The 17,219-nt window shown below is 45.3% G+C and overlaps 1 protein-coding gene and 1 long non-coding RNA gene across 3 annotated transcripts in view; one reads left to right on the plus strand and one right to left on the minus strand.

Annotated features, from left to right (window-relative positions):
• FERMT3 (FERM domain containing kindlin 3) overlaps nt 1-17,219 on the plus strand; it is a 33,013-nt gene that overhangs the window by 3,488 nt on the left and 12,306 nt on the right. The window contains exons 2-8 of one of the 2 annotated variants that reach the window (XM_061606862.1): nt 5,463-5,632; nt 8,667-8,900; nt 10,800-10,925; nt 11,904-12,072; nt 14,579-14,681; nt 15,903-16,010; nt 16,611-16,745. In XM_061606862.1, the coding sequence (XP_061462846.1) occupies nt 5,473-5,632; nt 8,667-8,900; nt 10,800-10,925; nt 11,904-12,072; nt 14,579-14,681; nt 15,903-16,010; nt 16,611-16,745 (1,035 nt within the window). In that variant the 5' untranslated portion in view covers nt 5,463-5,472. Of the gene's footprint in view, nt 1-5,462; nt 5,633-8,666; nt 8,901-10,799; nt 10,926-11,754; nt 11,797-11,903; nt 12,073-14,578; nt 14,682-15,902; nt 16,011-16,610; nt 16,746-17,219 lie in introns of those variants that run through there. The other variant, XM_061606863.1, reaches the window with a different exon arrangement.
• On the minus strand, nt 8,595-13,068 carry LOC133375229 (uncharacterized). The gene is made up of 2 exons (XR_009760106.1): nt 12,971-13,068; nt 8,595-9,018 (listed from the first exon to the last, which is right to left on the minus strand). It is a non-coding gene; the product is annotated as an uncharacterized LOC133375229 (long non-coding RNA).

A 17,219-nucleotide genomic window follows, 5' to 3' on the forward strand; every position in this document is an offset into this window, starting at 1 on the left:
GAAAACAAGATGGTGTCTCTCCCTTCCCATCTACAAAAGTCAGGCTAGCAACCGAATCTTACTTCAACATTGGCCATGGGACAGGTGCACTTGAGGGCAGCATACTAGCCTAGGATGTGAAGGGTAGACTGCATTGTGCACACAGATCTTTTAACTTCTGGCCCCTCATGATTTGCTGCTTGAGGTGTCACTCCGTATAACAACAAGGTCAGCCCTGCTGGATGGTCCAGGGCCCTTATGGAAGGACCGTAGCTCAATGGCATGGATGAAGAAGGCCCCAGGTTCAATCCCTGTCATCTCCAAGTAGGGCTGGGAGAAACTTATAGAATCATAGAGTTGGAAGGGGCCTATAAGGCCATCGGGTCCAACTCCCTGCTCCTTGCAGGGATCCAAGTTGAAGCAGCCCCAACGGATGGCTCTCCAGCTGCCTCTTGAATGCCTCCAGTATTGGAGAGCCCACCACCTCCCGAAGTCATTGGTTCCATTGTTGTCCTGTCTCCAATCCTGCCGCCAGTCAGTGTAGACAGTTCCTATCTGGATGGACCAATGGTCTGATTCAGGATAAGGCAGCTTTCTGTGTTCCTGTTGACCAGATACAGAGCAGCTTTCTGTGTTATAACTTTAATAGGACAGTATAGAAAAACTAGCATTTCTCAGAGTGCATAGTTAAAACAATGAAATTCGCTCCCATAATATGTAATGATGCTGGCCAACAATTTGGGGCGGGGGGGGTATTTAAAAGAGGAGTAAAATTCAAGGAGGATGAGGCTACTAGCCACAACAGCTATGTTCTCCCTCATTGTCGGAGGCAGCAGGTCTCTGAATGCCAGTTGCTGGGAATTGCAAGCAGGGAGAATGCTGTCGTGTGCAGCGCCTGCTTTCAGGCTTCCCATTGAGGCATCTGGCTGGCCACTGTCAGAACAGAATGCTGGATTAGATGGGCCTTTGACCTAATCAAGCAGCCAGGCTCTTCTGATGTTCTTGGGGTTAGGTTAAGCATATTTCTGGACATCTTGGAACGAGACTATGCATTTTAGAGGGATGGAAAGGCAACTTGCCAACTGGCTCTTTCTATAATGAAGGATATGTCGCTGGTTTAGAAATGAGCATGAAATGATCAGTAACCTTGGCCAGGATCACCAAGTAAGCTTTAGGGAGAATCCTCCTTGACTACTGTGGCAAAATGAACTGATATCTCATCTGATTCTGGGCAACATAGTCCTGGGGCTTTGGCCCTTGAGATGTCATGAATTTACTGCCCAATTACTGTGAGTGGGTTTGACACTATGATTTTGCTGTAAAGCAGGATGAGAAGCATTTACAACCCTCCTGATGCTGTTTGACTCCAACTCCCATCAGCCCCAGCTACTTTGGTTCAGGGATGACAGGAGCAGAAGGTCAACAGCATTTGGAGGCCCATAGGTTTTTCCCACCCATCCTTTAAACACTGGTCACCTCCATGCCATATATTAAAAGCACATTTATACCACTTTAGGGGGCATGGCTTTCCCCAAAGAATCCTGGGAACTGTAATGTAGCCCTCACAGAGCTATAATTCCTAGCACCCTTAACAAGTTCCCATGATTCTTTTTGGGGAAACCATGTGTTTTAAATGTATGGTGCGGCTGCGACCTTTTGTTTGTCACATCACAATCCCTGGAAATAGCCCATACAGCAACATAGATGGGATCATTGTGCAACCTTTGTAGCAAGGGAGAAGATACAGTTGGGGTGGAGAGTTCAGAGAGGACTAGAAGCTTGACGGGCAGAGCTCCATGCAGCTCACCACCATCGAGGCTTTGGGGACATCATGACTCACTGTGGCATCAGCAAAAGACAAGTTTAGAACAACTTGAGAGGGCAGATCACAGTACCAGGAAAGGAAGCAAGGCATTAAAGGTGGAGATTACAGGAGTCTAGACAAGAGCTTTGTCAGGAAGTGTCTCGACCCAGTTCTGTCCCCATTCTGCTAGTAGGATTGAGGCCTGCTTGGCGCAAATGGTAGATTCTACTGTTTGGCTTCAAACTATATGGGCAAAAATGGGACAAATTGTCAAACTTGGCCTGTGGGTAGAATCTAGTTTCCCACCCTTAGAGCAGAATGAGGCTGTGGGTTGTGGAGAGAATGGGTTGTACCACTTCAGACCACAGGGTACGGATGCCACAATGGTGTGCTTGTGTCAAATGAAACATAAATGATGCCGTATAAGTTTGTTTTTTAAAGCAAGCCTAGTGCATTGTAGGGAGAAGCCCACCCCCTCGCCCTAATATGATGCTTTCTTACTTTCACAGGATATTTAAAACAAAAAGTGAGGTAGGAGGTCATGGGGACGTCTCTCTACCTGAGATCCTGGAGAGCTACTGCTGGTCAGAGTAGGCAGTACTGGTCTGAGTTGGTGATGTAATGGTTTCTTCCGTTCCTATGAGATGTGTCCAGCTGCCTTCTGAAACCGTACAGGCCATTCAGCCATTCTAAGACTGCCAACTCATTCTTGAGCCCCAAAATATTTTCTCATGACTCCATAAGCAAACCCTGAAAGTGTGTTTGTGTATGTTTGGGGAGCAGGGAGGTTCACCCTTTAAGTGGGTCAGCCTTTTTGCCACACATGGTAAAAGTTCTTGTTGCTGTTGTTAATTAATTGCCTTCCACATATATTTCTCAAGGCGATGTACACAATATCATAAAAAGAGCCCTCAAAAAACTAGTTAAAAACAGCACAGAAAATAACTTCCTGTTGGGTTCCTTGCTTTCCGCCTAACCAGTCTGGATGGACCACAGTCAAACTGTACTGTTGTATTTTAAAGTCATACTTATATTTTATTGTATATTTTAAGTGTTTTATAGACTGTTTTCTTTTATCTGATTATTTATTTTATTGGTTCTGTGACCGTACAATAAATTGATTGATTGATTGACATTTGTCTATGGGGACAAAAAAGCATTGAGGTCCAGTGCTGGCAGTTTTGTGGAAGGTCTTGAGAGATAATCAACTTTATGAATGATTGTAACAGAGAAGTAATTATTCACTCATTTCATTTATGTATCACTTTCCATGAAACATCCTGAAGCGATGAACATCCATTTAATTTAATTAACATCAAATGATTTAATATCAGTTAAAAACAGATACAAAAGCAATTTCAAACCCAGTACAGATACAGACTTGGATAAAACTCTCCACTTAAAAGGCTTGTTGGAAAAGGATGGTCTTCAATAGGCACCAAAAAAACAATAGAGATGGCAACTTATAATAAAGTTCTAGCCAGTAGGTGGAGGAAATAGGGCCTCTCCTATTGTCTTGCAACACTATTAAAATCCAGGAAGGATGTTCTTATGAGTCACATACGCACCAGAAGTTTAAAGCATGCTTATGCTACTTTAAACAGTAATGGCTTCCCCCAATGAATTCTGGAAACTCTTGTTGTTTGTTACAATACTGAGGATTGTAGCTCTGATCTCCTAACCACTCTCAGTACCCTTAACAAACCACAGTTTCCAGGATACAGTTTCATGCTCAACCAACTTCAGTCACATCCACAAAGCACATGGCTTCCCCCCAAAAAGAAATAATCCTGGGAACTGTAGTTAAGGTTTCTGGGAATTTTAGCTCTGTAAGGGGTAAACAATAGTTCCCAGGATTCTTTGGAGGAAGCTAAGGGCATTCAAGGTGCTTTAAATGTATGGTGTGGATGTGACCCTGGATGTTTGGCTTCAGCTGCAAGAGCCCTATCTGTGGTTCTAAACCCACACCTTGATCTCGCCCCAAGGTACCCTGGAACTGATAACCCTTGGCCTCCCCTTGTTTGGGCCATCACCTCTCCTTGGTGGTGGGTGGGGATCCCTATGGATCACTACTGAAATGCTGAACATAATTATTGAGCCTGGGTGTTGAGACAGGGGTAAAGAAAAGCCTGTTCATACCCCAGGCAGTGGCAGCTGGTGGCTCCGTGTCAGTGGGGCAACAGAATCCGATCCGGGTTTTAGTCCAAATTTTCAAGGAACTGTCCAAGGTGCTGAAGCGCCAAGTTGTCAAATTTCATTGTGTCATTGTGAAGACCCTCACTCTGTGCACAAAGCATAAGAACATAAGAGCCTGCTGGATCAGGCCAGCAGCCCATCTAGTCCAGCATCCTGTTCTCACAGTGGCCAACCAGATGCCCATGGGAAGCCCGCAAGCAGGACCTGAGTGCAAGAGCATCTCCCCTCCTGTGGCTTCTGGCAACTGGCATTCAGAGGCATACTGCCGTCAACAGCGGAAGTAGAACATAGCCATTGTGGCAAGTAGCCGATGATTGCCTGATCCTCCATGAATTTGTCTAATCCTTTTTTAAAACCATCCACGTTGGTGGCCATCACTGCCTCTTGTGGGAGTGAATTCCATAGTTTAACTATGTACTGCATGAAGAAGTACTTTCTTTTGTCTGCCCTGAATCTTCCAACATTCAGATCATTGAATGTCCACGAGTTCTAGTGTTATGTGAGATGAAGAAAAACTTTTCTCTATCCACTTTGTCCATGCCATGCATAATTTTATACCCTCCTATTATGTCACCTTTGACTCCCCTTTTCTTTAAACTAAAAAGTCCCAAATGCTGCAACCTTTCCTCATAGGGGAGTTGCTCCATCCCCTTGATCATTCTGATTGCCTTTTTCTGAACCTTTTCCAGCTCTACAATCTCCTTTTTGAGGTGAGGCGACCAGAACTATACACAGTATTCAAATGTGGCCACACCATAGATTTATACAACGGCATTGTAATATCAGCAGTTTTATTTTCAATACCGTTCCTAATGATCCCTAGCATGGAATTTGCTTTTTTCACAGCTCCCGCACACTGAGTCAACATCTTAATCAAACTATCCACTACAACCCCAAGATCTCATTCCTGATCAGTCACCACCAGTTCAGACGCCATGAGTGTATATACGAAATTAAGATTTTTAGCTCCAATATGCATAACTTTACACTTGTTTACATTGTAGTGTATTTGCCATTTTATCACCCATTCACTCAGTTTGGGGAGGTCATTTTGGGACTCTTTGCAATCCCTTTTTGTTTTAACAACCCTGAACAATTTAGTATCGTCAGCGAACTTGGCCACCTCACTGCTCACCCCTAATCCTAGGTTGTCTTCACTCTGAATGTACCCTTGAACTTTTAATAACGCCTCTAGCTTGTCTGGGTGGAGGATACAGAGGTGTGTGTGTGCTGAAACTAGCTAACTGTACATAGATACAATTTAAACCTTTGCTCTACCCACTTTTCCCTCCGGCTTCACCTACCACTGGCATGTGGCCCTCAGAAGATTGCCCAGAAGGGAATGTGGCCCTTGGGATGAAAATGGTTCCCCACCCCTGGCTTAGGCCTCTAAACTCTAATGTGAGCACCTTGAATTGGTCCTGGAAACAAAGTGTCAGTGCTTATGGTTCCTCTGAAATGCTTGTATCCTCTCCTTCTCTAGATCTCTCACCATGGCTGGGCTGAAAACAGCCAGTGGGGAATATATTGATGAATCCTGGGAGCTCAGCGTCTTCGTGGATGACTTGGGACCCGAGGCTGATCCGGTCACACTCCGGGTCACTGGCAACATGCATATTGGAGGCATCATGCTGCAGATTGTGGATAAGTTAAGTAAGTCTTGCAAGACATTTTTCCTGGCCGCATTTCAAGCTGAAAGATGGTGACATAGAATTAAGTCAACTAAGGTCCAATGTAGCCTTTCCCAACCTTTTGGCTCTGATTTCCCACATGTCCTGCCCCCTTGTTGCTATTTTTAGCTTTTCCCATTTCCTCCAAAGGGAAATAAAAACAGCGGAGAGGGCTCAGAAGCACCCTGTCTGTGTGTGTGTCTGGGATAATAATTGTGACTCAGCTGGGGGCTAGTGGTGAAATCCCTTTCCTTTGCGGTTCCTGGCAGTGCTCTGATAAGCAATATGAATAAGGGCCTGTCTCCTTCCAGGAGGCTGATACTCCTGTAGGCCCCCTACATCCCCACTTGGAGGGTGATGTGATAACCAGGCCCGGAAATAACCAAGCTATTCTTAGTCTCCAGAGCTAGGTCCATTTTTTAACAACCATTTTGGAGGTGGCACAGTCCTCGCAAAGAGGCTGTACCATATTGCTTTCATGCATGAAACAGGGCGTAGAGGGGGAAATGGGGCCATGCCTCTTTAAAAAGCAATGTTTTCCCCTCTTCCGAAGAATCCTCGGAACTGTAGTTTGTTAAGGGTGCTGGGAATTGTAGCTCTGTGAGTGGGATTCTACAGTTCCCAGCATTCTTTGGGGAAGCCATAACACTTAAAAGTGGTATAAATGTTCTTCAAATGTATGGTGTGGATGTGACCTCTGAATGCCGTTCACACCAGAGCACATCTTTGCAGTCCCTGCTAATTAATCCAAAATAGCTTATCATTGCCAGACACCCATATCATAAAGAACTACCACACTTAGGAAGCTGCCTTATACTGAGTCAGACCATTGGTCCATCTAGCTCAGTATTGATTACACTGACTGGCAGTGGCTCTCAGGGGTGTCAGACCATGGTCTTTTCTAGCCTTACATGGATTGAACCTGGGACCTGGCTGAATCAGAATTTGAACCCAGGTCTTCCAGGTCCTAGTCCAATTCTCTAACCCAGTGATTCTCAAACGGTGCGCCCAGGCACACTGGTGCGCCCTAAGAGGTGGCTAGGTGTGCCTCAAATATTATGAAAGTATATTTTAAAAATGAGAAGAAATCTATTTGTATAGGGTAAGTAATAGTTTTCTATAATTTATTTTTATTCATAGTTTAAAATATATTGATATATTTCTAATTTTGTACACGAAGTGCACCAGAAAATTTTTATTTGTTTTACAGTGCGCCGCGAACCAAAAAAGTTTGAGAACCACTGCTCTAACCATTACACCACACTAGCTCAGCATTAGCTAAACTAGACAAATGGAGTGGGTTTTTCTTCTTTGTTATTTGCACTTTAACATGGATGGGGTATATGGCTATAATAAAGACTGACTGTTTGGTTGGCTTTAAATCATAATAGGAATTGACACTGGTGAATTTTAAAACCACAATGATTGAAATCGGGTAGGGAATCTCAGGCCCAAGGGTCAAATACAGCCCTCCAGTCCTCTGGATGCCTTCACACTGCACTTTATTCCCGTTATTCTGACTATTTCTTACTTGGTAATTTGCGCATTATATTTGTTCTTTCACACGACGTACATGATACCAGAATTCTAGTGGAATGTAGTGCAAGTTTAGCGCAAATTTCCTTGATAAATGATACCAGGAATAATCTGTTAGCAAAGCTGGGAACCCGGAAAATCATGGGAGTTTTTCCCTAGCTGCAGCCACTCGCATGACAGGCATCCCAGCATGCAGTGCGTTCCCACCATTTAGGTGCACGGGGGGAGGGGGGGTTGCCTGACAAAAATTGTACTGGTATTCCGGCATTGGCTCAGTTAGCAGCAGCATTTTCCCCACACACCCCTGTGTCGATACAACTAAAATAATTTAAAAAGTCAGATCCTAAAGAGAGAGGGCTTGCATGGTGACGGGATGAGAGACCTCCTACACAGTGGGGAACAGTGTGCACATGTATAAGCATGTGTATAATGGGTGAGGGATGAAAACAAGCCTGGTGAAAGACAGTTGTGCAAAATGCCGGTATATCGGCTGAAAAGACTGCTGTTCCTTAATGCAACAGGTACTACAGTAGCTGCATTCACACTGTACATTTATTCCACTATTATTCTACTTTAAATAGTCATGGCTTTCCCCAAAGTATGCTGGGAACTGTCATTTGTGAAGGGTGCTGAGAGTTGTTAGGAGACTCCTGTTCCCCTCATAGAGCTACAATTTTCAGAGTCCCCTGGGAAGAGGAATTGATCATTAAACCATTCAGGGAATTGTAGCTCTCTGAGGAGAACAGGAGTCTCCTAACAGCTCTCTGCCCCCCTTCACAAACTACACTTCCCAGGATTCTTTGGGGGAAGCTGTGATTATTTAAAGTGGAATAATAATGGAATAAATGTATGGTGTGAATGCAACCTAGAAATTGGGACAGAAGGGCTACCTTTTTAATCCGTTAAACTAACGCAATCAGCCCCATGTGTAAAAGCAGCGTCTGTCTGGCTCTTGGAAATCTCCCCCAGGCCACACTCCTTTACCAAACACATCCCCTCCCCCAGGCCAAACCCCTCACTGGTTCTACTTTGCACCCTCCTTGAGTGTTGTTGGTTTTTTTGCCTGGGTGGGACATGGCCTTGAACTCTGACCTCTTGCCTGGACTGAGGTCAGAGAGGGGTGTGTGAGTGTGAATGGAAACTAGCCTACTGTGAAAATGAAATGGACTGCCTTCAAGTCAATTCCAACTTATGGAGACCCTATGAATAGGGTTTTCATGGTAAGCAGTGTTCAGAGGTGGTTTTACCATTGCCTTCCTAAGAGGCTGAGAGGCAGTGACTGGCCCTCGGTCACCCAGCTAGCTTCATGGCTCTGTGGGGATTCCAACTCTGGTCTCCCAGGTCATAGTCCAACCACTTCGCCACACTGGCTACTGTACAAAGGTAAAAATTATTTATTAGAGTGAGTGTGTTCTTCTCTGGATCTGTGTTTATTGTTACATACTGATGGGTGTGTCCTGTTTTGTTTTTCTGTTCTCCAGAACTTCAGAGGGACTGGTCAGACCACGCCTTGTGGTGGGAGCAGAAGAAGCTTTGGCTGCTGAAGACAAACTGGAGCCTGGATAAATATGGGATTTTGGCCGATGCCAAACTCCGGTACACTCCCCAGCACAAGCCAGTGCTTCTTTCCTTACCAAACCGCTGCAACGTCAAGATCCGGGCCAATTTTGCCCAGCCGGTCTTCCGCACAGTAGCTGACATCTGCAAGGTACTCGGTGAGTGCTGCCACATGAGTCTTGGGCTTGGCAATGGAGCAGTGGCTGGGTGAAGCAAGGAGGACAATCGCATGGCTCCACAGCTCTGACCTATTCCTTGGTGCCACCCTGGCTCCTACTGGGAGAAAGGACGGGATGTAAATCAAATAATAAATAAATACATAAATAATAGTGAAGGGGTTGCCAGTGCGATGCCTGCGAGTACTTCCTAAGGCACCGTTCTTCAAACTTGGGTCCCCACCAGATGTTGTTTCACTACAACTCCCATCATCCTCAGCTGGCTTAGCCAATGGTCAGGGATGATGGGAGTTGTAGTCCAACAACATTTGGGGTAAAGAACCGTGTCTTAAAGAACCCGTGAAAAGTCTTGCTGAAAGTCCCCTCAGAAATCCACAATACCTGAGAAGCTGTTTGTTCTTCCTACTCAGTTCCTGTTTGTACTGGCTTGGCCTCTCCTATATGGAGCACCACCACCCCTTAAACATCTCTACATTTCATTGGCTGCCTGGACTGGACACCCACCTTAGCTTCTCCCTGTGAGAGAGAATGATAGTGGCTAATATAATTGCCTTTTTCCCATTGATTGGGCAGCTTACTGGAGCTCATGCCCACATTATTTTGTGGTCCTGTCTCTTTTTCTGATATTTTAGGTATGGCAGCCATTTTGTGTTATGCCACAAAACCCCATGGCAGCCATTTGTGATTGGCACCCATGACACTTTCTGAACATTCCAAATGCGCCCACACCAGCCCCAGAAAGATGGTGACCCCTTCCTCAGCACCTGCCTCAGTGGTTGTTTCAGAGACTGGTCTTTCTGCTTCAGTGTTTCCAAGGCTGCATCCACACCATACATTTAAACCACTTTGAAAACATATTATTTCCCCCCAAAGAATCCTGGGAACTATAGTCTGTTAAGGGTGATAGGAGCTGTAGCTCTGTGAGGAGTAAATTGTAATTCCCAGCATTCCTTGGGCAGGGGGAGGATGTGCTTTAAATGTTTGGTGTCTACAGAACCTAAGTCCCAAAGTGAAGACATTGGAGGAGGGTAGGGGAACTGGCTTGAAATGAGGGCAAGACAGACACTTTTATTTGTTGTGCAGGAACGCTGCAACTGCTGGAGTTTTTTCTGCTGCACAATGAATCATGACTGTGTCCTCCTTTGCAGCTGGTCACCCTTACACTTTTATTTGCAACAATGAGGGCTAGAATCTTAGGAATGATTAGAATTCTCAGGAATCCAGGATTTCAGACAGGAAGCACGTGTCAGTGTGGAATCAAGGCCCTGTCGTAAGCCAGTGTTCCAAGGAGCCAAAGGATGAGTAAGTTCTACAGGAGACAAGGAATCAGATAGAGCCACCAGTTTGTGGTTGGTTGGTTTGTTTTTTAAAGCCCTGATCAGCATTTGAGTGCAAAATTCTCCTAGTATATACATTTTTGTATGCAGCTTTCCCTAACATGCACATTTTTGCAAAGCAATTTCCCCTAATATAATACATGTGTGCTCTTTTTGCTATTTTTATTTATTTATTTATTTATTACATTTGTATCCCACCTTTCCTCCAAGGAGCTCAAGGTGGCATACATGATTCTCCTACCTCTTCATTTCATCTTCACAACAACCCTGTGGGGTTAGGTTAGGCTGAGAGACTGTGACTGGCCCAAAGTCACCCAGCAAGCTTCATGGCTGAGTCAGGATTTGACTCAGTCTGGTCTCCCAGCTCAGAGAAGTGCAAATTTCAAAGGATGGCTGTGTTTGGGTTTGCATATTGTTTCAGAAAATGAGAATTAGGTAGGTTCACCTTTCAGCATGAACTGAGTAGAATTTCTTCATATGTGGCTAGCATGAATAAAGCAGTAGGGGACATGTTCTGAGGGGCTAACACGGCTCTTGTGCACAGCTATTCGTCATCCTGAAGAGCTATCGTTGCTGCGTGCGCCAGAGGAGAAGGACAAGCGGAAGCAGAAGGAGAAAGAGAGAAGCACTGTAGAGACCTATGACCTGACTGAGGTGCGCTTGCCGGCAAGTAAGTAACTTAGGGATGTCCAGGTGAGTGACAGGCACACACCTGTCACTTCAGGAGTCACTGGAAGTATGGTATAGCCTTTGATTCTACCAATCATTTAATGGCCTGTCTCCATATTTTGGCATAATGACTGCTGGAGTGGCAGTTCTGTGTGTTTATGACTGGGTTTCCTGGATTGGCAGGGGGATGGACAAGATGACATTTGAGGTGCCTTACAACGCTAGGATCTCCTTGTTATTTATGGAAATCAATGGAGGCTGGTCCATTGGAGCTACAGTCTGCCCTCGGCCATCTTACACCTGCCTGCCTTCTTACTTACAACCAGTCCAGGGAGTGGCCCTAGCTGTCAGCTTCATCCACCTTAGTCCCACGGCTGTCTGTTGTAGAATTCAACAGAGATTTGGATCGGGACAAAACTAGAGTGAGTTGGCTCCCCTTGTCGTTGGCTCCATCTCCACCTATCACTGGACTCTGTGCCTTCAGCCCCACCAATCCTAATGGGCACCAGCCACCACTGATTAAAAGTACTCTAGGAATCTATCATTTCCATGCTTACACATTTTGTTTTGTGTTCCTTCATTGAATTGTTAACCCCACCCTTCAACCTTACGTACTGAACTGCATTTTTTTACTAAACCTTGGGGTCAAATAGCAGCTGGGAGAAGGGGTATTTTTGGCAGGAAACCAGTGCAGGGCCTGGATCAGCTGTTTTTGTAAGATAACTTAATTGAGCAGAGGGATTGACTGGATGGCCTCCAAGAACCCTTAATTGTGACTCTGTGGGCAGTGTTTCCCTCTTGAAAGCTGTCTCTTCTCCCAGACAATCATGGCTCGCCTCCTACAGCCTGGAAGCTCAGCTGGGCTCGCTTAGGTGAGCCAAAAAGGACTATCTAATTATCTTTCTTGAGAGGATGAATTATTGAATGTGCCAGCTTCTTCTCCAGCCATGACCTTTTCTCTGTTCTATTCTGACACCAGGTGCAGAACAGCAGCTGTTTCGCAGCATGCCCGCTCACTTCTCGGACAGCCCCGACACCGAGGCTTGCTATAAAATGCTCTTGGTCAGTCAGACTGGACTGACCTCCGATCAGATCATGCGAATGCATCGGCCAGGATCCCTTACAGAGAAGACACAGATCAACGGCAGGTGAGGAGAAGCAGGCAGGTCAGGTCGGTCGTCTGTTGGGCGTAGTACAAGGCAGATCAGCCAGCTTTTCTTGAGTTACTTTGCTAGAGAGTACTTGAGTTACAACAACTTGAGTTACTTGGCTAGAGAGTAGGCTCTCTAGTCATCTAATCCAGAGACAGGGAACCCCTTTTAGCCCAAGGGCTGCATCCCCTTCTGTACAACCTTCTGAGGGCCACATCCCAGTGGTGGGTGGGGCCAAAGTCAAAAGTGGATGGACCACTTTTGTAAATTTTACCTTTGCAGTTTCTACACATGCTCACTCACCCCTCTCTATCCTCCATTAATGGGGGCCATTAATTAAATCCACATGCCCAATGAACTCCCCCTCCCCAGCTTTAGCCAACTCATGTCCTTTCTCATCTCCCTGTAGCCTTTATTTATTTTGAAAATGTGTGAACTGTATTTCATCCGGATGGATCCCAGGGCAGTATATAATTATATCACCAACAATAACACACAATAAGAGCAAAGTGACATCCCTCATAAGAGTCAATAAAGGCTTTAAAAACAACAACAGCTAAAACCTTCCAAAATCAAACCAAAGTCTTAACCTGGCGTTGTGACATCAACACCAGCCAAACCTCTCCAGGGGCAGGGGATGTTCTAAAGTCAGGATGTGATACCACAGAAAAGCCCCTCTCCTTCCATTAGGAATGGGGGAGAAATGCGATTCAGTCCGCATTTAAAGCTGAATTTATTACGTTTTCACTTTCCAAAACAATATAAGAACTGTGTCAGCTTCAGGGCTGGGGGCTGGGCAGTAACGAAGCAGCCGGCAGTTAGCTGGGCAATAAGTCCGTCAAGGCCAGACAGATAACGGAGGCCGGCTGGCAGAAGAAAGGCTTGACAAACTAACCAGTAGCAGTGTCCAAGAGCATTGTCCAGGTAGGGAAGCAGAGTTCAGAAAGCCATGGGTCCAGTCCGAAGGTCTAGAGACGGCGTTACACGCGAGGGGTCACAACCGACGTTGTAGTCAGCAGTCTGCTGCAGCCACGAACTGCCTTTTATAACAGACTCCCTAAGCCAGGTGCCCATGATTAGTCTCCCAGCTGCTCAGAGCTGCTTGTTCTTAAACGACCCGACCTCTTCCTTCGTTGCTGTGCTACTCGCTGGCGTCTCCTTTCTGCAGGGGGGAGGGGAGCCTCCTGTTCATGCCCAGAATCCGACTGAGGGGCTTCAGCCAAGTCCTGGACATTCTCCAGCTGGGGAAGGGCCAGAGTTGTGTCTTCAGGGGTTCCACTAGTTCCTTCTCCTGGGTCTGCCAACTCTTCCTCTTCCTCCGAGTCCTCTGAAGGGGCCATGACAAACTGAAACCCAGCCATCCATCAAAATTCACACTTACCAGAATTTTGCAATGCAGTTCTCCAACCAAGCAATGCTTACAAAAATGGATAAAATGAATATACTGGTTAAAAAAAGATACAAAGTCTTATATTAGGATAAATTGCTTGCAAAAATGTGTACAGTGGTTAAAACTGCATATAAAAACGTACTTATTACGAGAAATTTGCACTAAAATGCTGCAGAATTTTCATGACAATTTAAAAAAAAGGGAATTGCAAATTGCTGCAGAAATGTGGAGAACCGAATTGGAGAAAACCTAAATGGACAGATCATGCCATCCCTACCTTCCATACAAGCATAACACACTTCAGCAAATAAAAACTGTAACCAAGGGGATCATTGCTGTACTTTGAGTGCTGGACTTTTCCTTGAATTTCTGTCTAATAGTGAAATTATTATCATTTTATTATGCAGCACCATCACTGTCCATAGGACTTTACAGGACTTTTTCTTTTTCTTTTTAAAGATCAGGGAGTGAAGAATAGGGTTGTCAGTATTTTGCAGGAGGGAGTCAAGCACATACCAGAACTTTACATCTGTGCAATTAGAGTGGATTGAAGAGCTCCAGCGCCTTAGCCTTAGAGCTATGGAGAAATGCAGTGAAAATTGAGAGAGGGATGAATGAATGACCAACTGGTTTGGAAAATATGTAAACAGCCTTGCCAGCAAATCAAGATGAATGTTCATTATTGTATAAGCACATCACAAACACACCAGAATGAATGCTGAATAAAGAGTAAAGACCAGGCATACTTTAACCTCCACGTAAGCTTAGTGCAAACAAATTGGGATAAATACTTAATAAACAGGTTGTCTCGAGGAGCCCTTGGAGAGAAGTGAGGCAACCAATTGCAAAATGGCATTGTGTCCTTTCCACTCCACTTCCCCAAAAGACTTAGGGTTGTATCCAGCTAAGTCCCACTCCGAGTAGACCTATTGAAATTAATGGCCAAGACTAACTTAAATCCATTGATTTCAGCAGGTCTACTCTGAGTTGGACTTTGTTGTATACAACCCAAGATTATTATGCCCAGCAAAATAAAGCCAGGGCTGAATGTTATGACAAAGTGACTTGATGTCAGAAAGGTCTTCATTTTGCTCCCTTTTGCGGCTCTCCCAGGTGGCTGGACTCATCGCGGACTTTGCTGCAGCAAGGATTGAAAGAACACGACTGTTTATGGCTGCGTTTCAAGTACTACAGCTTCTTTGACCTGGAGCCCAAGGTCAGTGCTCTCCTTGGGTCTCAGGCCCTAGCCTCATTCCACTTGTTTCTAAAAAAGCATATGCATCATCCCTTAACGTGGCAACTGCTTTGAAATCCTCCTGAAGATCTCGGTTCATGTGTGTTTCTAGTCCTCATGACTGGAGAGCAAGGAGTTTTTAAAAGATGTTGGTAATTTTTTGTTGAAGACAGGGTTTCTCTGCCCATTGTATGTCACATGTTTAAGCGTTTGACATGCCTAGCATTTGAAAACGTGTGTTTGAATTTGGGTAGGAAGGAAGGATGGACATGCTTTATTCTGAGTCAAGCATTGGTCCATTTAGCTCAGTATTGTCTGCATTGATTGGCAGCAGCTCTCCAAGATTTCCTAGATATTCCTAGCCCTATCTGGAGATGCCGAGGATTGAACTTGGGACCTTCTGCATGCAAAGCAGATGCTCTACCACTGAGCTATGCCTGTGGGTGCATGCCACAGGGAACTACCAATTTGTGTGGTCTCCCTGCACTGCACATTTTTTCCTTTTTTTAATGTGTAAGGGCCGGGATGGGGACCCACGGCCCTCCAAATGTTGCTGTACTACAACTACCATCATCCCTGCCCATTGGCCATGCTGGCTGGGGCCTGACGGGAGTCCAACAATAGCTAGAGGGCCACAGGCTTCCCATCCCTGTTATAAGATGTCATGTGTAAGTACTGTAGGAACATTAGAAAATTCCAATGAAAACAGGAGCAAAAATTGCCAGTGTGCTTATTTGTCCCCACATCCAGAACAGAAATCAATCGAACAATGTTCTGTGTTTGCCATTGTTGTTGCTATCAGTCCACAAACAATATGTAATTGTTTACGGTTTTGCTCACATTTGCGTTGCATTTCCTTTGCATTGAAATGCATGAGGTGGAATAACATAATGACAACATAATTTACACAACAGATGTAATTAATTACGTAAATGATGTAAGCTGCGTAATTTCACCAGAGTGAACAAACTGCAGCGGAATGGAAACAGTGCTGCATGCGGCAAATACAAGGCAGAACAGAAAAACGATGCCTTCTTAACATCCGTATGCTAAGGGAAGGCCTTGTATGCGCCTTATGCACCTTGGAAGAGAAGTGGGGTGGTGGTAGTAAAAATGTAGTTGACTTCCTGGCAGAGGTGAAATTCAGTTCAAGGACTTCTTGGTTTGTCACTCTTCTCCTGTCACTTGTTCCCTTCCACATAGTATGATGCCGTGAGGATCAACCAGCTGTACGAACAGGCACGTTGGGCGGTGCTATTGGAGGAGACAGATTGCACTGAGGAAGAAATGGTGGTGTTTGCAGCTCTGCAGGTAATGTTTTCTCCCTGGAGATAATGTTTTCTGAGTATCCATTGGTGTTTTTTCTTTTTTATGGACTAGGCTGTAGTGCATGTCCTAGTTATATCAAGACTGGATTAAATACTTGAATAAGAATGGGAAATCTCACGCCTGGGGGCCAAAGGCAACCCTCCAGGCCTCTCTACCTGGACCCCAGAACTCTCCCCAGGCCACCTAGCTTCACACCTACTATTTTTGCCTGGTTGGAAAGTGTCCTGGAATTAACTTCATGGATTGGACCACGACCTGTATTCGGTTTCCTTATTAATCAATTTGACAAATTAACTTCATGACAGAAGGGTGTGTGAGTGTGCGTGGAAACAAGCCTGCTGTAAAACTTCTATTCAATGCTTCGCTCACTTTTGCCTTTGCCCCCCCCACTAATGCCATTGTGGCCCTCAGAAGATTGCCCAGAAGGGAATGCGGTCCCCGAGCTGTAAAAGGTTTCTCTACCCCTGCACTAGAAGTTGAGAATAAATTGTTATATAGCCAAAGAAATGAGTTCAGAGCTTTGTTTTGAGACCCGAGTGCCACTCTCACACAACGCTAATTCAGAGCTTGTTCTTGTTCCAGTATCATATCAACGAACTGTCTTTGAACGCCAATCCTGCGGAGCAGTCTGGCGACTCTGGCCTTGACGACCTGGACAAGGCCCTTGCCACCTTGGAGGTCAAACTGGAAGGTTCATCAGCAACTCCCAGCTTTCTGGTCAGTGTCCAATAAGGCACACCTCCCCATACGCTGAGACAATCTAATAGCGCTCTCTCTCTCTCTCTCTCTCTCTCTCTCTCTCTCTCTCTCTCTCTCTCTCTCTCTCTCTCTCTCTCTCTCACACACACACACACACACACACACACACACACACACACACACACACACACACACACACACACACACACACACACACACACACACACACACACACACACACACACACACACACACACACACACACACACACACACACACACACACACACACACACACACACACACACACACACACACACACACATGTCTCAGTGTTCTTACATGGCTAGACTGGTGGTTTAAAAGGAACAGGATCTTTTATGTGGGGGTCCCCATGTTGCAGAACAAACTTGTTACCCAAAGAAGCTCCACAGTGTTCTGTCTTTGTGGATATTGGTGAAGACATTTTGCTTCTGTCAGGGCTTTGAGGGAG

Source organism: Rhineura floridana, chromosome 22 (assembly GCF_030035675.1).
Source record: "Rhineura floridana isolate rRhiFlo1 chromosome 22, rRhiFlo1.hap2, whole genome shotgun sequence".
In the NCBI taxonomy this organism is placed as follows: Eukaryota; Metazoa; Chordata; class Lepidosauria; order Squamata; family Rhineuridae; genus Rhineura; species Rhineura floridana.